Genomic DNA, 23,377 nt, shown 5'->3' on the forward strand with positions numbered 1-23,377 from the left:
CTCAGGTCATTTTGTTTATGAGTTCCATTTTCCCTTCCAGCGGCGTCTACCACTTAGCCTTCGTGTAATGTCTCACCGTGTCCCTTGGCGTGTTGCAGGTGGGGAACGTGCTAGTGCCGGTGCTGGTAGTGCGGGACAGGGAGCTGCGGGCTGCTTCCACCAGCATCTTCATCGCCAACCTCGTGGTGGCGGACCTGCTGGTGCTGGTGGTGTGTCTCCCCGCCCTCCTCTCTGAGTTGTACGCGCCCCCTGCAGTGTGGGTCCTCCCAGCCTCCATGTGTAAGCAGAACCTCCTCTATCCTCTTTTCTCTTATTTTTTTAATTTATTTTTTTATTATTTTTTTTTACGAGTAAGGTCTCTTCATCTTTCCCTCCTCTTATTCTCTCTTTTTGTAGCCAATGAGGGATCCTTCCTCATATTCTTTCTTGCCTCCATTCTCTCCAACCTTTTATGCTTCAAAATTAGGCTTCATTCTCCTCTCACTGTGTCTTTGTCCTTTTCTCTCTTCCGCACTTCGTATGAGAAAGAAAATCCTTATGTTATCCTTCTTTCCTTTTCTCCTTTGTGCTATAAATAGGGCATGTCATCTCATTCATTGTATAACACTGTATAAATAGATCCTTCCTCTCTTCCCTCTCTTCTTCTTGCCTCTGTGAATGAATGAGAAAGGTTTATGTCTTGCTCGAGATAGAACTTTCCCTAATTCCATTACTGTCTTGTGCATAAGTGGGACATCTCTTTCCATCAGCCTCCATTATTTCTTCCCATCCTCAGTGTCAATAAAGGCAACAGTTCCTTGTATTTTCTCCATTCGCTTCGAAGTCTCAGCACAACACCAACACTTCCATTGCCTCCTGTACAAATCAAATATCCTGGGTAAGAAAACTCCTTCACACATTCAAGGGACTCCATTTGGACTAATTGTTTTTCTCTTCCTCCCCTACCTCCCCCTCTACGTGCAACACAACACTCTCTGCACTCCCCTGCCATATGCTCCACCCTCCACCACTGCTCCTCCCACACCCTTCCACCGCACGGTCTGCACTTGCTCCTTGCTCCTCTTCACCTGCAAAGACTGACTTGGAAGAGTTTTACATCTAGTTAATGAAAAAAAGTGTATAATGTGTACACAAACTTCTGAAGATTGATTAACGAATACTTCTCCCCAATTCAAAAATGGTGTCACCAGTGTTTGATTAATTAAGAGTCAGATGGGGGCAAACTACTTATTCTATTTCCTGTGTTAAGAGTAGGTTGATCCTTGATCGTCTCTCGGTTAACAGTGTACATGTACTCTCCCTCTCTCTGTCTGACAAATTAGGTCACTTCTTCAATCTGACTCCTTCCTCCTCCCTCCCCGTGACGAGTGTTGCCTCCCTCAGGCAAGGTGGTGCCCTACGTGGAGTTCACCGTCGCCCACGCCTCCATGCTCACCATCCTGGCCATCTCGGTGGAGCGTTACCGGGCTATCTGTCACCCGCTGACTGCCGCTGCCTCCTGCAGCAGGGCCCGTGCCGCTCTGGCGTGCCTGCTGGTGTGGGTCCTCGCTACCTGCATCACCAGGTGCTCAGCAGGATGGTTTGGGCTTTCGTCTGATTTGGTAACCATAAGGAAACTGAAGTTGAAACTTTCTGCACTTTGATTTGTTTTGTAAATTTCTCTTTAAATAGAAAGTTTTCCATTTTATCTTAAATTTATCCTCTCTGTTTCATCAGTATTTATTCTTTCTTCTTGGCGGTGTGCTGGTGACGCATGGCGTGTGTTGCAGCCCAGTAATCGCCCTCACAGAGTACTCCTACGCCGAGTACATCGACCACTCCCTGGTGCCGGTCTGCTACACGCGCGTCGACTCACTCTGGGCCAAGGTGACGCACGAATGACCCTAAGTTTTCACCGTCATCGTCTCCTTCGGTTCCTTCTTGATATATCCTCCTTTACTCTCATAATAAATCCTCCCTTTGTCTCCTTCCTAATGACTACGTATATCTTCTAATATCTTATCTAAGTTTTGTATGGCAACCAGCTTTTTTTGTGTTCTGTTAAAGCTGCATGTGAGTCCAAACTGAACGATGCAGCACCATATACGTTCAGTTTATTCATTGATGCTAATAAGATTTGAAATATTGCACCGGTGAGATTACCACGCAATTGTGGCTGACACCTGCTGTGCCCCGCATCTTTCATGTCCCCTCTTAGTACACCACAAGCTTCTCCAATACAGTGTTCATTTGTTCATCTCTGCAGCCACCACGCCACACACACACACACACACACACACACACACACACACACACATTTCCTTGCCGTCTGCCCAGTGTTGATGATGCAAGTGTCCTCTCCATTCAGTCTTGTATCCTGACTGATAACTTATAGACACTTTTTTTTTTTTTTTAGGGAGGGCTCACGGTATCAGTTGTGGAAGTAGGGATACGTGTATAAGTAAAAAGTAAATATATTTCCTTGAAGTTCTTGTCCCGTTAGAATCATGAGTTGCATTGATCGCTTTCATATGAAAAAAAAAACTGTTTAATTTTTCAAAACATATCCATCCCTGCCTGGTGGAGTGAAAGGTATAGTGGTGGTAGTATTGGTGGTGACAGGTGTGGTGCGGCGTCCTGCAGGTGTTCGTGGTGACGTCCATGGCCGCTTTGTTCTTCCTGCCGTTGGTGGTGCTCGTGCTGCTGTACTGGAGGATTGCGAGGCAGCTGCTCCTGGATGACGAGCAACTGTGTAAGGACAAACCCAACCCACACCTGCACGCAAGGAAACAGGTGTGATTCCTCTCAACGTACTCATTCCTTAATTTTTCTCATATTATGTCTGCTTGCCTTATTCCTCACTCTTCTGTTCCCCTTCTGATTCCTCTCATCACTCACTCCATTCCTCTTAATTCTCTCTTCACATTACTGGTGACGGCTGTAAACTAATAACGTTGGTGCTGAGAAGAGAGACTTAGTGTATGTGCGTCTTGTTCCTCACTCTTCTGTACCCGTCCTGATTCCTCTCACCTCCCCCTCACTTAACTCTATCCACGCATTGCTGGTGATGGCTTTATAGTGGTGGTGGTGGTGAAGAGACTCGCATAGTAGATGAAGATGTCCTTAAGAGTCTCGTCTGGCAGGTGGTGGTGATGCTGGGTACGGTGGTGGTGGTGTTCTTCGTGTGTCTGCTCCCCCACCGCATCTTCAGTCTGTGGTACATCTTCATCACAGAGGAGACCGAGGACTCCATCAGTGAGGTGAGCAAAGAGGACGAGTATTATTTGTTCAAGAGAAGCACTGGCCAAGGGCAACAAAAAAGTTCTGAAAAAAAAGGCCCACTAAGCTGCTATTTCCTAAACAGAGGTTAAAAAGGGTAATCGAAAGTTGGAGGATAAGTGTCTTGAAAGCTCCCTCTTGATGGAGTTCACGTCATAGGAAGAAGGAAATACAGAAGCAGACAGGGAGTTCCAGAGTTTACCAGAGAAAGGGATGAATGACTGAGAATACTGGTTAACTCTTGCATTGTAGATTGTGCTGCTTAATAACCTGGTAAACTACTCAGCAATGTTTCTATATCTATCTAGTTGTTATAGACATTACAGTATTGAATGTGGGTTGGTACACTTTTGTAAGAATCAAGTATCATTCAAACTGGGCATCTTTACTCAAGTGCACCAAAAACTCTTAACTCTATTTATATACTAAAGAAGACAGGAAGGTTGGTTATTCCTTAATATACCTCGTAGATCAAAATTTCATCTCTTCTTTAGATTTTCTTCATTATTTTTTCATTCTCTCTCTTTCTCTTTTAAACGCTTGCTACCACTTCCTCTTCAGCCTTGGTGTTAGTGCTTTAAGGATGCTGCTGGATTTCAGGTGAACGTGGCGTGAGTCATTTAGTGCGTGATGAAGCATCCAATCGTCATCTTCAGGCAATACTCTTTACATGACTGAACACTTACTGGTCTCTATGTGTGCACAATGAGTATTCTTCCTGGTACACAACCTTCCTTCCCACAGGAGGTGTACTTCAACATGCTCTACGCCTTTCGCATCCTCGTGTATTTCAACTCCGCCATCAACCCGGTGCTGTACAACGTCACCTCCTCCAAGTTCAGAGGTGCCTTCTTCAGGTGAGTCTCAGGTGCTGGTGCAGCCTTCTACGCCCCTCTATCCCAGTGCAATTGTTGTGTAGTGGATGATTTGCAGCTGTAAGTGTAAGCATATCTAAATTTCTAAACTCTTATGCCAGTATCCATCTGAGTGCCTTGACAGTCACCAAAATATACTGCAAGATTTTTCCCTTGCGTTCCACGATTTTCTTCCACACATTCATGATGCTATGTTTTGTTTCCTGCACTTTCACCTTGCGTACCAAAATAACAATTTACCAGCTGCAGTAAAGTTCAGGCTGTGTCCTTCAGACTGTCACTGCATGCAACTTAGAAACCTGTCTGTCCTTACCAGACTGCTAGGGCTGCAGCGTGGAGACCCACTGCATCACACAGCCACTGCCACGGCCCACAACACCACCATCACGGGGGGAGGCGGTAGCATGCGCAACAGTCTGATGAAGTCGTCCTGGCGAGGGCAGAAGCTGGTGGTGCAATGCAGCTACACCTGCATGTGGCAGGAGGGAGAGTGGCACCCTCTGGTAGAGCAGCAGTCTCACAGTCCAGCCATCTGGGGTCACACTAACCTCACCAGCCAACTTACAAGTCCCGCCGCCAGCCCCTTCCTGCCCCGTGACTGTTCCCGGCCCGCCGCCAGGCAGATGGAGAGTTTTGTGTAGAGGCGGCTTGGAGTTAAACTTGCTCTCCATAGTTCGTTTATTTTAATGTTTGCCAGGATGTCACTGATGTGTGGACAGATGTAAAATTCCATTATATGATCATATAATGCTGCCCTCCTGACCCTGAAACCAATAAAAGAAAAAGCTCGCTGATGAATAACGAGTGTTACTCTGGCTTTCCCTGAAGTGTAATCCATCTCAGTAATTAACACAAAGGTTTTCAACATGGAGCTGCGAGCCACTTGAAATTATGGTGAAACTTCGTATGTTTTATTAGTACGGTTTAGATGAAAGACTGACTGGAGTAATTACAACATTTATGACTGGTATTGACACTAGCGTTATTCACCACACCACCACACAGTGTTCCTGCTAACCTACATTCACCTCTACAAAGACCTGCATCTGGATAATGACAGGTACTCAAACACAACCTACATCCCTGCAATGCTTGAGTCACATCTTTGTATGCTACTTGTTGAACTGTGTGCTCGTGGGTCTACTTCCCTCCAATACCCACACTACCCAAGCCAGGGAGTACCCACGTCACGCATATCCCTTGTCTTAACATTTCTCTGCGGACGACCTTGGGGATGGAAGAGGCAACCAAGACGACAGTCCTTATTAAGAGGAATGGTAATGCCGTTTCTTAACTGCTGTGTTCGTGTACGAGCGAGCAAGCCACAGAGAGAGAAAGAATGACATTGCTGGCTCCGCATTAATTTCTGTCCGTTACCTTTTTATTCATTATTTATTATATTTTATTTTTTGTACGACACACCGCATCAATCAAGGTCTTACAGAGAGAGAGAGAGAGAGAGAGAGAGAGAGAGAGAGAGAGAGAGAGAATTCATCAGTTATTCAGTCAAACGAAACCATGAAACAGTCTCGACTCTTTTCGAACTCATTCCATGTCTTTCATAATACTGCCTCACATTCTGCTTGTTTGCATGGCTACTGAAAGATGTACACGTTGATATTAATTTTTAGCATTTTATAGTAGTATAAATGGCATCATATCCTTACTTTATGCTTTAACTAAGAATCCATACTAAAGGAATGAAGAGAGGGAGGGTTTCGTGTGTGATGGACATTGGAACTTGGAACTTACTCTCACATCAGGTGGCGTCGTGATCGGCCGTCACCAGTACCTTACACCTTTTCCCGGTGTTTTTCTTTGTCGCCTCCACCGTAGCCAGCTCGGAATATCGTTTCTCGCAGTCTATACAGCATTTGAAGGTAATGAGATATCATGTTTCAGAGTATGTTTTTATTGTCCAGTTGATGACAAAATAGTGTTTAACTCATGTATTCTTCCTCAATCACCTGGGCAGAGCAATCTCCATCTTGCCTGGCCTGAACCTCCGCCGCCATTGCATAATACAACTCGACTTCCTTTTCACAGGCGTGCTGGATTGCCTGTATTAAGAAGGCTGACCGCTCGTTGCCCTGAAAATTTTAAAGACAAATAATGAGAGAGAGAGAGAGAGAGAGAGTAATAGGATGGTCGATACATGGCTACGAGTAGAGAACCTGCAAGTGTTTGTAATTTCATCACTAAGTTTTCGTCACACCAGCCGTGCCAGTATGCAAGTGGTATTATAGTGGCAGCAAGGCAGAGCTGTGGTGCGGAATGGTGAGTGACGGCCTGGCTAAGGGGAGAAAGGGTGGTGAGGGTGGCCGGTTGTCACCTCAACGACCGTGGGGAAGGAACACCACCACCAGTGTTGGTCTGGCGGGGATAGAGTGTAGAGGTAACATTATAATTTCAGCATGAGTAACACCAGGCTTCCCTGGACATAACAGCGCTCGTTCCCTTGTCACAGGAGATTGGAAATATGCAGCTTTATACAATACTGTATTTACACATTTCCTTATCACCATCGCACAGCAGCTTTGGGAACCTGATGAGAAAGCTTCAGGGTTTTGGTGTGCGGCAGGTAAATATATACTACGTAACAGTGATTGAAGAATATTTTTCAGTGTAGTAACTTGAGAAGAGAAGGCCTGCTATCCCTCCTGAACAGTAAAATTTGGGTAATAGTGAAATCACAATAACATTTTCATCAGGCTTGCCTAAGTTAGGTTTAGATTAATATAGTTCTTTAATTTCACAGCTGACTCCTTCACTGTGTAGATCATGATAAAAAAAAAAAAAATTTTGCACAAATGCGTTGTCACAATTTCGAGATTAGTAACAAAGATTATTTCCTTAATCTCCTACACTTTTACTTGGAAGCAGTTATTTGATTATTTCCAAGTACATGAAAATAGATCATAAAGAATTATGTTCAAAATGAAAGGAGTAATGAAAATTAACTCAGCTACTATACGTGTAACCAGACATACAGAGTTCTTGCAGTTTGCCTTATGTTCTTTTATTCAGCAGATGTCTGGAGGGTCGTTGCTGGAAACAACAGGTAGGAAACTTGCAGGACAGAAGAATAATTATCGAAGCAGCTGTAAGACTACCACTGCGATAATGAAGAAATGAACCATACTAAGGCCTGCCACTCTCAGGGGATAATGAGGTAAGAGACTAACCAACGTCGATCATTTTTATTTATTTTTGTTTATTTATTTATTTATTTTTTTGTAGCAGGTTTCTTAGAAAAGCTCAGAGGTGTATTAACTTGTGTTTCAGGTCCTGTTAGGTGGTGTGCATGTGGTGTGTTACTTTTGCTATTTATATAATTTTGTTTGTTTTATCATTGATTGTCATTTTGCCTGTGTTGCATTGTACACCAGTGACCTTCTGCAATGAACAATCTGTGAATTTCTGAATTATAAATTATTTTTATTAGATTAAATATAAATAGTGAGTCAAAATCTTTGTAAGACATGAACAGCTTTGTTACTTGGAATTTCTGGAAACAATTAAGCTTAGCCCACAAAAAGTAAATAAATAAATAGATAAAATAAAATAAAGTTAAAGAAAAATTCCAACATCTTGAAGTTAAACTATTGAAGTATTCACAAGGCATAGATACATAATGTGCAGGGGCAGCATGTGGTCCACCAGGGACAAGTGGGTGACTTAACTGTAGTGGTAGGAACACCTTGCTACTTTGTTCCCTTCTTGTTATAGTTGAGGAGGGTGGTGTGCAGCCAGACAGTGATGTGCCTTGCTGATTGTGTGTTGTTGAGAAGGGAGAGAGAGAGAGAGAGAGAGAGAGAGAGAGAGAGAGAGAGAGAGAGAGAGAGAGAGAGAGAGAGAGAGAGAGAGAGAGAGAGACTGTGGCTACACAAATGAAAGGCGTGTGATGTTTAGTGATCCCCCTCTCTGCTTCCACTGCCACCATTACCCCTCATCATTGTCACAGTTTCAACCATTACTGTCATCACAACATCCATTACTTTCACCAATCCTACTGCTATCACTCATATGGAAACTTTAACCCACATAAGTTCATTCAGCAGAGGGTGAAAAGTTGTTAAGAAGAGGCATGCCCTAAGTCTGTCTTTTGTTGTTTGAGTTTACTCTTTTTACCAACATTCCCACCATATTCCCATCTCTCTCATGTTAACTGTCAGGGAATGTTGGAGATGGAATAGTACTACTCGTAGTCAACTTGAGGGAACATAGTGGCTGGCAAAATCTTGAGTTTACTCTTTTGACTATCAATCCTGCTATCCATCTTTCACTTTCAATTAGCAGAGAATGGTAGAAGCTAGGATGGAATGGAGTATTGTTTATATTTAATCTAAGAGAATGTGGTAGCTAACAAAAGATATGTTGCTCCAGATATAGTCTTCCATATCATGTAAACTACTTTATTATTTTTCCTTGTTCATTGAAGGTTACTGTCCCTCACTAGTCTTGATGAGGCTCTATGTCTTTCTGCCATTCCACTCAAATCTACCTCTTCATGTCTTATGGGGTACTTCCAACTCTGCCCTGCCTTGTCTTCTTCAGTCCACATACAGATGTCATTCTTTACTCATTTGGCCATTTTTGGAAACGCTTGTAATATGGACGAGATACTCATTCTCCTTATTGCTGTCCTGTGTAAATGTGTATTTCTGTTGTACAATTCATGGTTACCAATGACTGTGAAGGGGCAAGAGGTAGAAGATTCAAATTCAATATTGATTAACTTTGATTTAAGGAGATTGAAAAAATCTTTCACTGTTTTTTCACTGCTTTTTTTATGTAGTGGTAGATTGATTATTGGTACAAGATTGATTATTGGTACAGACTTGTGGATAGGAATGACTAATGGACATGTATGTATTTGTACCTTTAATTTTTTATACAAGAGCTGACTTGTGTAGACCTACTGGTATCTTAAAGCTTCCTGTATGGTCTTGCTATTGTTAACCAGCTAATGAATGTACCCTTCCTGCAGATGGTATGGAGTCCAGCAGTCACCAGCTGTCAGTGGCCATATTTTCTCGAGTTGTTCTGTTGATTTATCAGCAAACTTATCCAGCTGCCTCAACATTTAACCACTTCCTGAGATAAGGAGAGCTTGATGTGCAGAAGCCAGGCATTCACTCTCAACTCTTTGGTGAGACTTTCCTAATTTGCTGCTGGAGCTAAAGGTACATTTTTAATTATGTTGCTGATTGGTATGTTGCTCAGTCAGTCCATTTCCCGCTTTCTCATATTGTGTATTGTCTATTTAGTTTTGTGGTCTTTGGACAATTATGGCAGCTTACAAATGTGGAAAAAAAGTTAGATTGAGCTGAAAGTGCTAGATACTTTTCAGTGGATTGATGATTCTATGATAGTATTTGATACTTTTTCAGAGAATTTATTCTTTAAATCAGTGTGAACTCAGAAATCGTCAGTTTTTTAAATTTGTAAAAAAAAATTGTAATATACTTACCTGCTTGTTTTGTGTTTAAAAAACTAAGTAGGTATTGGCAAAATAAGGTAGAGGGATGGAAGAGAAGTAAAAACTCTTCTCATTGGTCTGGCCAATGCCATTGGTCTGAGGCACTGGATTATCAGGTTCTTGAGTGGTCAAGCACAGCCAATTCATTCAGGTTTCCAGTGATGCATAATGGTTTACTTGCAGAGCATTTTTTGTAGAGCATGTTTTTTGATATTGACAATGTCTTTACGGGGGAATTTTCTCATGGGCATAATAGAAACAGGAGGAAAAACCACATTGGGTTAAACTTTATTAATTCCACTTTCCACTTCCAGAATGAATGAAGGATATTTGAGTGAAGGATAACTTTAACCTGATTAAGTTTTATTTATTCTACTTTCTACTTCCAGATTGAATGAAGGATTGATTTTGAAGGATTGATTCTCAACACCATATGAATAAGTAAGTTTCTTGGATTGGCAAAGGCACAGGATGAGGTGGGAGGCCACTATTGTAGTTTACACCCCTGCTAGACAAGGTGAGCAGTCTAGATGTCAGCAGCAGAGTGGTAGAATAGGGTTGTGCCTGGCTTGGCTGAGGGCAGGCATCAATTTTGGTAAATGCTCACTGCCACCTCAAAGTTGATTCATAGTGGAGACAACCAAGATGTGACAGGTAAGACACCAGCCAGGCAAGTGAGAGTATGAGGATTCGTTGCATGAATGTGAGAGGATGGGGTGTGGGTAAGTTTGAGGATGTCTGCAAGGAGCTCAGTGAATGGAAGTTTGATGTAGATGTAGTCAGACTCAGAGATACCTGATAGATGATGTCAGAATGGAAGGATGTGTGTGTATGTTTTGATTGGAAAGGGGCACAAGACTCAGGAGATACTGTGAGGAGGCATAGCCTTATTCTGCAAGAAAAGGTGACTGAAAGTAGAGGAGCTTGATGTGGGAAAGTGTGAGAAAAGTATGGTGGCGTAGAGTGGAATGTATGGATAGTCATAGACCAGAGAAGGTGTTACTAGTGGTAGTTTACATGACTGTCATAGGTGAAAGAGCAGAGAGGGAGCAGGAGGAAGTGTGACACTTATAATTGTGAGAGCATAGAGAGGAAAGAGTGCTAGTGATGGGTGATATGAATGCAGATGTAGTTATACTGGGAGAACAGATGAACATGATTGGTGAAATGCTTGGGGAGTTTGTTGATGAAACAGACTTGGAAAATGTGAACATTACCTTGGCTGAGTGGTGTGTGTGACTTGGACTGCAAGGGAGCATGAATTGGCTATGAATCAGCTAATGACTACATGTTGGTGAATGGAAGAATGTGTGAAATTATGTCTCACATGTGGTTAGACGAGGATGGCATGGTTGATGTTGTGGAGTGCTTTGTGCAGGGTAGGAAGAAAGTGAAAGTGGCAAATAAGAAAAGGAAGTGGGGACAGATGTAGGGTGGGAGAACTTTTAGGTTGATCTGAGTGAAAGAAGCTGGGATGATGTAAATATGCATGATGTGGAGCACCTGAATGAGAAACTGGTTGAAGACATGTGGAGTGCTGCTGAGAATGAGATATGGTTTGTGAAAGTAGGCAGAAGAGTTTGTAAACCATGGTGAAATGATGAAATCAGAGAGGTTAGGAAGGAATGAAAGATAATGTGTAGATAGTTGAGGAAAGAGGCATGAAAGTGATAAGGTGGAGAATGAGTATAAGAATGCATGGGCAGCATATGACTGACATGGTGAATGATGAAGGCCAAACTGAGTGTGATTGAATCTTTAAGGGAGAAAGGCATGGAAGGTGGCCGTGAATGATGGTACAAGTTCATGAAGCGAGTGTGTCAGGTAGTGTTAGTGTGAGTGTGTGAAAGTGAATGGTGAAGTTATAATAGAGAAGGAAGGAGTCAGGGAAGCAATCAGACAGGTCTGGGAAGTAGGTGTAGCAAGTGTTTGGTGTGAGAGAAGGATGCGTGACACTGGAGAGGAAAAATACAGATGAACTGGATGAGAGAATCAACAGGGAGGGGTGAAGAAATGTGTGAAAGGAGAATGGGAAGGTAGCAGGGCTAGATGAGATACCCTATGAAGAGTATAAAAATGGAAGGAAATTTGTGATTGACAGGATGACTGAGCTATTTAACTAGGTGTGGGAGGAGTGTGTGCCAAGAATGCATGTAGAATGGATGCAGGGTGAGTTGGAACTATAGGCCAATTGCATTTGTGAACACAGTAGGCGGTGTAAAGTGCAGTGTTGAATGAGAGACTAAATAAACAGAGCTGGAATGTTGGTAAAGAACAAAATGGGTTGCATGTGGACAGGAGAGCTATGTTTGTAATGAATGAAATGATCAAGAGAAAAGAGATAAAATTGTACTTCGGTTTTCTGGAGAGAAAGCTTATGAGTAAACAGAAATGTAGCATGTATGTTGACATGAGAGCTAAATACAGACTGGGTGGGAGATATATTTCTATAAACTGGGTGAAGACTGAGGGAGGAGTTAGGCAAGGATGTATATTGTCACCAATCCTTTTCAGCTTGCACACACAAGAATTAGTAGCCAGAATGAGAAGAATGTGTCCCCTTTTTTATGCAGATGATGTAGTGGTTATGAGTGAATTGGCAGATGAGCTCCAAAGTCTGCTGGATGTTGTAGATAGGTATGGAAGAGACTTTGGAATTAGGTTTAGCAGTGAGAAAAGCAAGGTCATGATTGTAAAATAGATCAGGGGAGTAATGTAGTATGGAGAATTGGAGAGAATAAATTGAAACAAGCACAAAAATACAAGTACTTAAGGATGTGGATGAGTCCAAATGGGTGTGTGAAAAGGCAAAGAATGAAAAGATAAACTTGGTGAACCAGTAGGTAGGTCGAGTGGGAAGCACAGCAAGGATGAGATTGAGTAAGAAAGACATGCTAAGAGAATTGTGGAAGAGTGTTGCTGTGCCGAGTATAATGTATGGGTATGGATTGAAAGAAAGACATGCTAAGAGAAGTGTGGAAGAGTGTTGCTGTGCCGAGTATAATGTATGGGTATGGATTGAAAGAAAGACATGCTAAGAGAAGTGTGGAAGAATGTTGCTGTGCTGAGTATAATGTATGGTTTGGACGTGATTGGATGGAATGAAAGTGAAATTGATGCTAAGATAAGTGTGGAAGAGTTGCTGTGCCGAGTATAATGTATGGTATGGATGTGATTGGATGGAATGAAAGTGAAATTGATAAGTTAGAAGTGGGGCAGAATGGAGTAGCAAGTAGCAAGGATGGCATTGAATGCACTTAAAGTACACAGCAGTGGAAGCTTTTGAGAGTTGATATGGAATGGAATACATTTAGGGAAAGACTTACAAAAGTGACAGGTACAAGATTAGGGGTGAATGGGTGATGCAAGAATAGCAAGAAAGTTGTATATGTAGAATGAAACTGGAAGCAAATGGAGGAAGAGGTGCATGAGAATAACAAACAAGAGTGGATTATACAAGTTGTGTGGGGGATGAGAATGGCTGGGAGAAATTGTGAATGTTTGTGACAAGAGGGAGCAGAGTGGGAACTGAATGGGATGAGAAAATGGAAAAATGAGATGGAATGCAGCAAGGGCACTCTGGAATGGTACAAGGAGAAAGAGGCCCCAATCAGTGTATTGAAAGGTGGTATGATGGAAGGCCTGGGTGGTGGTCCCTTTTGAGCTAGGGCATAATGTATGGATGTGAATGCAAAGAATTACAAAGATGGTTTGAGTCCTGCTGCAAAGTATGCCAGATGTGCAATATGGGATAGGACACGATGGTGGAGCATATGGTGCTGGAGTGTGAGAGGTATGAAAGATACAGGAGAGACATGATGCAAGTGATTCTGAGTGAGTTAGGGCATAATAAGAATGAAATGAAAGAGTGGAGAAGATAAGAAGGGAATGGATGGTGGTCCTGCTGAGACTGTATAGAGAGATGAATGAAAGAATTATTGAGGCTGTGAAAGAGTTTCTGGAGAGAATGTGGCGTGTTAAATGTAGGGACAATTAGTGTATACAGTTTGTTTTACCTGCTTGTCTTTTGTCTTTGTCTTCTACAGGTATTGTCAATCCAAAGGATAAGCTTAGGAATGATCCTGAGCCACCTTGTAGCATCAAAATCAAGATCACATCTTTCTGACCAAGGATTTTTTTTTGTCATGGTTGCTGAAATCCTCTCTGCCTCTGCTCAGAGCCTTCATGAACACCTTGACCTCAAACACCTCTGAAAAAAATGTTATAAAACATGGTTTGTTTGTTTCTAGAATAGAACTACATACCTATTGATGATCATATTATAATGAACTTTGAAATTTATTTATCTTATTACAGCTATCTCCTGTCTAGTTTAATGAGATAAATATTTCAAGTGAAATTATTATGTTGGCTATGTTAAGTCATGTAACCTTGTGTAATTGCCTACTTAGCGAGGTGGAGGGAGGAAATTCATTGATCAAATACTAAAGTTCATGTTATAAATCTCTCTCAAAAAGATCAACACTACTTACTTTGTAATAACAGATAGTGTTCTTTCATGGCCCTAGCCCTTCACAGCTGTGTGTTACTTTTGCTAGAAGTAGAGAAATGCCTGAAGGAAATGTTCTCTTGAATCAAAAGGAAGAGGCCAATTGGTTCCAAGAAGCGTCTTTATACTCATCTTTTGACGCATTTATTATATATAATAAAGGATGATAGAGTGAAAATGACCAGCAGTTTTATGCACTGACATCTTAGGAAGGAGTTATTTATTGTAATGTGGCAACGTTTATACAACTCCACCCTGTAGGGGAGACCTGCACGAGTTGAAGGTAAACACACGTATGGAGCTGTCGCTCCATACATTAGTGAACGTATTGAGTTAGTTGCTGGGAGTAAAAAATGCCTTAAATTTATTTTTTAAAATTGAAACTTTTTAGAAAAGTTCATGTAGTGTATACAGTAAAGTCGGGAAGGCTCCTTCACCTGGTTGGTCAGTGACAACTAAAGCTAACTGTAAACTTGAATTCAAATTTCCAGTGGTGGAAATTCAAATATATAACTTCGATTGGAGTGAGCTCCGCTTTGGAATTGGCCAATAAAAGTTTGGATGATCGGGATAATTACACGAGACACCAGACAAATTTACCGAAAGTAACAATTCTGGTGCAGAATCCTAAAGATAAATAATTCATGAGCATGGATACGAGAATAAAGCAAGATAGTAGCATAAATAAACGCACCTTTGGTTCGGTATAGAATTCCACTCCATGGTGTTGTTACATTCCGCTTTCAACTCTGGACAACGAACTGGACGTCACAACCTTCAGTCTGGCCACTGCTGGCTGCAGCTGACGTCTAACACGATGACCACTAGCCATTCGTCGGTTCTGCGTTTCTGAAGTCGGTCTCCACATTAGAACTAATGTGAAAAGTGACGAGGCATATAATTTCAAAGGTAGGACAATCACACTTACTGTCATGTTAAGTCTATACATTCCAATGGTTCCAGTTTGCGTGCATTATACAAATAGGTATTTTAAAAATAAATGGAAACTAAAGTTTCCTATAATTTAAATTCACATTTTATAAAAACAAAACGGTAATGCGTACATGTACAAGGTGAGGTCTCAAAATGGAAGGCCGGGAATTAAGCAGAAATCAAAACTGCCAGAACGAAGGTAATGTCAAAACATTTCACGTTGTTAGAAACTGAACTGGAGCCATTTGCGTTTCCCTTCACTGGTGAGGAATGCAGAGGCATAATGTATGAAGCCATTTGCGGTTCCCTTCATTGGTGGGGAATGCAGAGGCATAATGTGAAATATTGTTCAACCAGAGAGAGAGAGACTGGTAAGTATCTGTAGGGTGAACAATGAGAATATTCTGTATAAGAAGTGCATGCGGCGAATGTGAGGTATTAAGCACGAGTGGACATAATACTGGTATAACCGAATCATTTCTTGGGTGAGGTTTCTCAAGTAAATGGAACAAGTAATTAACCACAAGCCCATACGTACATTGAACACTGTCCTGTACTGTCAACGGATAAGGACTTTTCAAAGCACAGTAACGTCACTTAGTTATTACAATCAAGCGTGTTTTCACAAATGAAACTAACATAACTCCTAGTCTATTCTGTGGGCTTGTAAGTCTTAAAGAGAACTCAATTAAAAAATATAGGCCTCGACTTTTCCCTTCCCGTGAAGCAGTAAAAAAAGCTTAGTTAAACTATTGCCAACAACAGTGCAGCTGGCAGAGTTGTTACTTCCAGCAACGGCTTACCAGATTTCCGTTAGTTTACTACTACTATTATTGTCACCTTTCATGCCAATCCTCCATATCGTCCTTCTCCCCTACAATTCCTATCCCGTATAAGTAAGAATTTCTCCCAATGCACTATACAGGGATGCCGCTCTATCCCCGCCAACTGCTCCTACATTCACCAAACGACGAGTGCTTAAAAATAGGTTTTACTATATGGACTTGAGTGGTCCCGACATAAAACACCATCACTCTACTCCTTTAGTCCATAAGAACATAAAACCTGAAGCTGCATGAATGCATCAGGCTTACACGTGGCAGTCCTTGCATAAAACATACCCATCTGCATCCAGAAATTCTCATCTGCATCCAGAAATTCTCCGCCTCATCCACTAGAACGATCACGAGGCATCGACACTAAAACAAAAGCTCCTTTCGTAATTGTCATTTTCATGCATCTCTCAACTTTGTTTGCACCTCTCAATTCTGTTCTTTCCTGCTTTAAAAATAATATTTCCTAACGGTAAGTCAGTAAACTTCCATGTATAGATAATACGCGGGGTTTGCAGTACTATGATACTACGTGACCACTTAACCACTCGTCTCCTATAAACCTACTTCATGTATCTTGTTTTCCTTCACTCATTCATACAACCACCACAGTAATATTACTACCTCCACCACGAGAAATATCACATACCTCCATTCCACTGATGACTACAGCTTGCAAACCGTCCTCCCTCTGCTACCTTGGTGAATTTACCAGCACACCCAAGCTGCCAGCCACCTCCGCACCGTCTCCACCGTCCTCTTCGCACGCCGGCCACGTTTGCTGTGCGGCGCGCGGGGCTCACAGGCAGGGAGCAGGAGCGGGAGAGGTTGAACTTTGACGCTAATATTAATCTTGTGTGTTTTAAAAGTAGGAACTCGAGATATGTGTGTTGATTCGTGTTAATTAACTTAATGTGCATATTTTGAAAGTTTAAACTATTTTTTTTTAATTTTTTTATAGTTAACTAGCACTAACTACAAGCTCTATCGTCACCCTCCCCTTCTCTCTCTCTCTCTCTCTCTCTGGTAAGGGATTACGGAAGGAAAGAAGATAATGAATATAATATATTTACAGAGCCTATTTAAAGGATCTATGGAAATTCAGCCTCTATAATAATAAACACTAGCACTGTATAAAGGTCTGGAAAAAAAAAAAAAAAATGCGTGGGTAAAGACCATGAGATGAGTTCGAAACTTCAGCTGAACGGAACAAACCTTAACTACCGAAACAAGACAGCACTGTCCCCTCATTATCTTTACTACATAAAAACTCATGGATTACTAAATAAAGAACTACGAGTTATGAGAGAAGCTTAACTGATAATACATGTAAATAAACTTGATAATAATGATCTTGGGAGATGAAGGACGAAGGTGGAAGTAGAATGAGAAAAGATTGTAGTAGTTAAACTTCTTATCAAAGTAAATGCCTCACCGAACAATCTCTCTCTCTCTCTCTCTCTCTCTCTCTCTCATACCTGTGTCACCCCACTAATTACTTTCCTACTCTGGTTTTGAGCTATTAATGGTAACTCTCTGTTGTCTGTCGCATAACGATGACTAGCTAAAACATCTATCCTTGTTAAAGAGCCTTTGGTGGAGTTCCTTCTCAAATACATTGCCAAACAGGTATATCATAATCATCCCTATTATCTCCTGCCTGATAACCTTTACTATAAAAAAAAAAAAAAAAAAAAAAAAAAACTGATTGGAGTAAGAATAAACTAGAGGTTAGTGTAATGAGATTAACAAATTTTCCCTCGTTAATCTCTTCGATGTTTCTTTCATAGCCTAATTCTCTCTCTCTCAAACACACACACACACACACACACAGAGTGATTATTAACCAGCTGTCCATATCTTGCACTCACATCGCACGCCGGCACGTCACTACGAGGGCAGAAGTCTCTGGCAGGAACCCCCGGGATATCTCCTTGTGTCCTGTATGACTATTTTACTTGGAGTTCTGAAGGTTAATAAACTCTCGAACCTACAGTAACAACAACAACAATAACAACAACAACAACAACAACAACAACAAGTACTACTACTACTACTACTACTACTACTACTACTACTATTACTACTAATACCACTACTACTATTACTATTATTAGTAGTAATGCTGCTCCTCTTGCTGCTATTATTACTGCTATTACCTTTACTAAAATTACTGTTATTACTATCTACGACATTCATTACACCACCAACACCACCACCACTACCACTACTGCTGCTGCTGGTACTACTACTACTACTACTACTATACTACTACTACTACTACTACTACTACTACTACTGCTGCTGCTGCTGCTACTTATACTACCACTACCACCACCACCACCGAACATACACCGAAACAATACAACAGTACTCTATGTTTAATGAGCTTTATTCGGAACAAGTCATGATAATTTTTTTTTTCAACGGAGTAGAATAAAATTTCATATAACAAATATTTACAGCTGACCATTCATATTTACATATGTTTCAGAGCGCACGTTAGAAAAAAAAAAAAAAAAGGCGAAGGGGAGGATGAAAGGGGTGAAGGCGGGGGGAGCGGGGTGAGGGGACGACCATTACAGCTGGAGCATCATGAGTCGAGGCGAGGGCGGCACACTCTCGGCCAGGGAGACTCATCACGGTAACGGATAAAAATAATTAGTAAGTAAATAAATTAATGCAAGACAAAGTCCTGCGAGAATACAGGAGGCATTGGCCGTCAGTCCGCGGCACAAATCACCCAAACTTGTGAGGGGACCTGACTGCTGCTTCCTGCAAGGCGGGACTGAGGTGGCCGCAGGCACGGCCATCTGGAGTAGCCGCGGTGAAGGCAAAATTGAAGGCAGTGAGCGAAAGAGAACATTGATGAAAATTAATATGAAAGCTTCACAGTTTTGTAAACATGGTGCACAAGTATGTTATGAAGATCCTCTGTTTCATGTAGGGAACGTAGGTACGATGGAGAGCCACAGTTTTGATATGATGAAAAAAGAAAGAAAGAAAAAACACAGAGATCAAGTCGGAGGTGAGGGCTGGGCATTTCTCTGGACGCAGCTCCGCACTGATGGCAACACGATGACACTCGCAGCCCCGACCATTCATGCCACTCCAAACCTGCAGGGAAGCGCCAGGCCCTCACCACCCAGGCCTGATCGTGGTGAACTACGAACTATGGCTCGTGAGTATATTTTTGATCGAAAGACTGATGGAATTACGACAGCGTCAGTTTTTCTTGATCACTCTCTGAGTGGCAAAGGACACACCGCGTCCTGCCTGTGAAGGGAAACACCTGGTGACATGAAGCCTTTACTTGGCTCATTCAGCACATTTCACTCAAGCCAGTTTCTTCAGGTACTTAGGGAAGATACAGAGTGGATATTATAGAGGTAGAAGGAAGGACTGCAGGAGGTGGGGATGCATGGGGCGACGACAGGAAGGTGATCGTGAGGCCTCTTGAACTGCTTGGACTTAACATCAGGCGGGAAACAGGTCTGTAACATTATGTTCTGTGGTCTGGCACTCTTCACTATCTACCTACCAGGGAGCAGCAGTCCTCAGTAACTTTAGGCAACACACACTGACAGGCTGTAAAGATCCCTTAGACTTGGGAGCGCTGGCCGAGAAGCCACACGGTGGCTGCCCCGTCATCCGGCGTTCCCAAGAAAAACTCGAGTCTTACATCCAGTCTTAGTGGCTGAAGAAACTGTAAGGAGCGTAACTTTGTGCCTTAGGAAAGTACAGATTCACGAGGTGTTTTCTTCACAAGTGCTGGCGTCCTACAGTAACAGGAACAAGTTTGTTTCTACACAGTGGATGCCACGAGCACGGACAGACGCTGCCTCGAGTCTTGGCCACAGACAGAACAGTAGCAGCGCGGGTCACGTCCCCTGAGCTGCCTCGTGCTGGTGTTTCACAACCGTTCTTGGGGACGTGCGGCTCATGCAAAACAACCTCAATTAAGCAACAAGCTAGTCTGAAATTACATTATAAAAATACGCAGCGTAATGAAGGACAAGGGTCAGTATCGATAACATTTAACATAGTGTCATATATAAAAAGCTGCAAGTGTCAACATCTTGAGGCGCCAGACTGGCCGTCACGCGCTTCGGCTTGGCGCGCCACGATGCGACTGTCAGTAACAAGTGCTGCATTTGACCACTCACACACGTCAGTAGCGATGGTTTGCAACTTTTCAGTGGAAAAGACATGTACTTCAACACAACTCTTATCTGAATCATTCTCAAACTCATCTTGGAATCGAAGAGGCAACAGTTTACACAAACTTGCAATGTTAACACGAGGTCGAGATACGTTCTAAAATGTAAAAAATACACGAACACTGGGAAATCTATAAAAAGGTGCACACAGGGAGGACTAGAAGTATATTCTTCCGAATAATGGAAGCTTGACAGAGTAGCAACTGACCATCCACAGCCCTTAATACCAAGAGCAGCCGCGCGGGGGCGGAGGCGTACCTGAGCGGCCCCGCGCCCACGCCCGAGGCGGCGGCCGGAAGGAAGAAGGACTCAGGGAGACATTCCAGATATATCTAAAAATTTTCTTACAATGAATTACAAAAATGAGATTGTCTGGTATTGCCGAGGATAATGCACATATGTATGATAACCAAGCATAACTCGAGAAGCAAATCAGCCGCTTCTAATAATTACTTCACACTAAAATGAACATGAATTTCGACTCCTTCACTTGACTATGAAGCCCTTGAGGAATGTCATCAGTTAGCGGTGAACAGCGCCGCCAGGACCGTCTCCGGCGAGCACCTGATGCGTCGCTGGTGGTTCTCAGCCACATGCAGGCCTGAGGTACTGATGGCAGGAAGAAAGAAACGTGTGTGTGTGTGTGTGTGTGTGTGTGTGTGTGTGTGTGTGTGTGTGTGTGTGTGTGTGTGTGTGTGTGTGTGTGTGTGTGTGTGTGTGTGAAGTGAAATCAGAGGCTATAAATCAAGTGTAGCAGTTATGTAAATCTCGAAGTTGATCGGCTGAGCAGCGGCTTGTCTTGAGGGCTAAGGGAGCGAGCGTCCAGGCTGTCTGTGAGTCCCGCCGCGGCGCAGAGTCTCGGCGTTGGGACCACTAGTGACCAAGATCCCGGGCCGCGGCGGTTATTGCTTCTTGATAAATATAATGTCTCCGGGCGGTGTTCTTCCTTCTCCTTCGGTGCTACTGCCATTATAACAAACAAACACTGTGACCATTCATGATAACAGCACAGCCAGCCCGTCACAACCAACAGCCGTAACCTCACGACGGGAAAACTGCATCAAGATGAATTAATTAATATAACAAAAAGATGCATCAACATCCCCAAGAGATTTATTGCAATAGCTGTAGTTTATTACCACACACGTCTTTGACATCAATAACAGAGTCCGCGGAAACAGCACGGACCTGACGGCGGGTCGGGTCTGGTGGGTGTTGGCGCCGGGTACACGAGGAGCCACTCGTCACCCGTCACGTGACCAGTGGCTGAGGCGGAACATATTACTTTGTATAATTGAACCTTATAAAATCCTACGACACAGTCCTTCTGCCTCGGTTTTTTTGATTATGTTGAACCATCGCCTTAATTTCTTCTTCCTTTGATTTTGAGCAGTTGGTTGCTCTGTGTCTTCCCTTGACAATGGTGGCCGTAAGTAATGCAAAGAACACATGAACATCTGCCAATTGACTGAACTTCCGTTTGGGGTCGTTCTGTTTGTGTTCGGGAACCGTACAGGACTGCTGCCAAGCCCCTCCTGCCTGCCTGGCAGCGGCGGCCCGTCAGTAGGTGTCGTCGCCCGAGGCAGCGGCCCGGCAGGTGCCCGCGGCCCGAGTACCGTTGACTTGTTATCCCCGAGGAAGAGCAGCACCGTATTTCAGACATGTTACTTGTTACTTGAAACACAAGAGTCACTAGCTGACTAACATCTAGGAAGACTTAAGAGCCAGGTGTCTCCTCGACTACCGGGGTGTTGTGAGGGCGGTGAGGAGCGAGGAGCGAAGGATCCGCAGTGGAGGTATTACTCAAGGGAAGACACAGCTTGCAGGAAGCCCACGCCAGTGTTGGGGTTACCTTGACACTCACACCACGCCTCGCACACACATGACGCACTAGTGGGGCGGGAGTGCGGCCCTCATTGAGGACCGGCCACCCGATAGTGAAACAGAGTGGAGAATTGATAACTTTGTCTTAACACTGACAACGTTTACGAGTAAACTTCAGGTATCGTCTTTGTGTTGGCTAACGGCTACACAAGCTCTAGAACTGCCGCTTTATAGTTAATTCCTCTTGATGTACTTATCTATAAGCATTGGAATTCTACATTTAATTATTGCCTAAAGGAATTAAAACTCTAGAGAATTCCTCATAGGGAACGTGACTTAATTTTAAAGCGACTTATTAACTTCCATAAACTGCTGTCGTCTATGGCTAGAATAGCTACCTTATCATAGCAGAATGTTAAATACCCTGAATTCTAACATTCTATCGCAAAACATATTGCTTCAAACACCTCAATTTGAAACACAAAGTCAAGCTTCTGTGGCGGCGGCGGCAACTCCTCCGCGTGCAGGAAGCGGCGGCTCTCGCTGCCCTGGGGGCGCACTGAGACGCCTGCAGGAACTGTGACCACTGAAGTTAACAAAGGCGAAACCCGAGTGTGGCGCATGGAGGTCCGCAGTCCAGTAACGAGAGCATGGCGGACCCACGCAGAATTACTGGATGAGGGACGTCACTCTTCCGTGCCTAAGGTTTGCCATTATCCACTAAAGTCGCCACGAAAACCCCAGTCTCAGTGCATTTATTTCTGCATTTCCTACACACTCGTTTATCACGTTCATTCCTCACAGTACGCACGACACTCCACTGCACACCACCATCACCACCACCACTCCACGCACTCCCATCTCTCGCCTTCATGAGGGAGCTGCACGCGTCGCCACAAAATCCCTCTTTGTATAACTCGGAAAATGTGAAGGCGAGCGGGTACTAGTGAAGTTATTCCTCATTCATGATCACCTGTAGCGCACCACGTGGGTCGGGACAAATTGTAGCACGCGGGTTGGGGAGATTGTGCTGATGGGGATGGTGGTAACGCTAACGATGCGGCCGTGAGAGGATCAGGGCTGTGCTGGGAGGGGCGAGGGGCAGCCATGCTGGAACAAGGAGAAAGGGAGACCTAAGACACACCGGCTGGGTGGATGGGATAGAAATATAAAAAAAACAGGTCGAACAAGCTGCGAGGTTAGAAGGCAACACTGAAATTGCCTGAAAACTGAAGGTGATGGAAAATGAATGTACTCGTACAGAGAGAGAGAGAGAGAGAGAGAGAGAGAGAGAGAGAGAGAGAGAGAGAGAGAGAGAGAGAGAGAGAGAGAGAGAGAGAGAGAGAGAGTGTCCACCTCCCTCATCCTCTCCTCCCGGGTGCTGCTACAGACGCACCAACAGCATCCCCGCCGCCGCCGCCGCCTCGTGCCCCGCGGAGTGC

At 43.3% G+C, this 23,377-nt stretch overlaps 1 protein-coding gene and 1 long non-coding RNA gene across 8 annotated transcripts in view; both read left to right on the forward strand.

The window, feature by feature from the left end:
- The window catches only part of LOC135111705 (growth hormone secretagogue receptor type 1-like), a 17,833-nt gene extending 12,899 nt beyond the window's left edge, over window positions 1-4,934 (forward strand). The window contains exons 3-9 of the mRNA XM_064025330.1: window positions 99-279; window positions 1,384-1,564; window positions 1,770-1,866; window positions 2,623-2,772; window positions 3,123-3,239; window positions 4,003-4,115; window positions 4,450-4,934. Coding sequence (XP_063881400.1) covers window positions 99-279; window positions 1,384-1,564; window positions 1,770-1,866; window positions 2,623-2,772; window positions 3,123-3,239; window positions 4,003-4,115; window positions 4,450-4,774 — 1,164 coding nt within the window. The 3' untranslated portion in view covers window positions 4,775-4,934. The remainder of the gene's footprint in view (window positions 1-98; window positions 280-1,383; window positions 1,565-1,769; window positions 1,867-2,622; window positions 2,773-3,122; window positions 3,240-4,002; window positions 4,116-4,449) is intronic.
- A 933-nt stretch (window positions 4,935-5,867) lies between these two features.
- On the forward strand, window positions 5,868-14,306 carry LOC135111706 (uncharacterized). 7 transcript variants are annotated; one of them, XR_010273884.1, is made up of 5 exons: window positions 5,874-6,013; window positions 7,161-7,305; window positions 9,124-9,319; window positions 10,005-10,285; window positions 13,662-14,306. It is a non-coding gene; the product is annotated as an uncharacterized LOC135111706 (long non-coding RNA). The 7 variants fall into 7 exon arrangements; XR_010273885.1 differs by adding an exon at window positions 6,180-6,410 and having other exon boundaries at window positions 5,887-6,013; window positions 7,164-7,305; window positions 10,005-14,306; XR_010273883.1 differs by having other exon boundaries at window positions 5,868-6,013; window positions 7,164-7,305; window positions 10,005-14,306.
- The last annotated feature ends 9,071 nt before the right edge of the window (window positions 14,307-23,377 follow it).

This window comes from Scylla paramamosain, chromosome 22 (assembly GCF_035594125.1).
Source record: "Scylla paramamosain isolate STU-SP2022 chromosome 22, ASM3559412v1, whole genome shotgun sequence".
NCBI classification, from domain to species: Eukaryota; Metazoa; Arthropoda; class Malacostraca; order Decapoda; family Portunidae; genus Scylla; species Scylla paramamosain.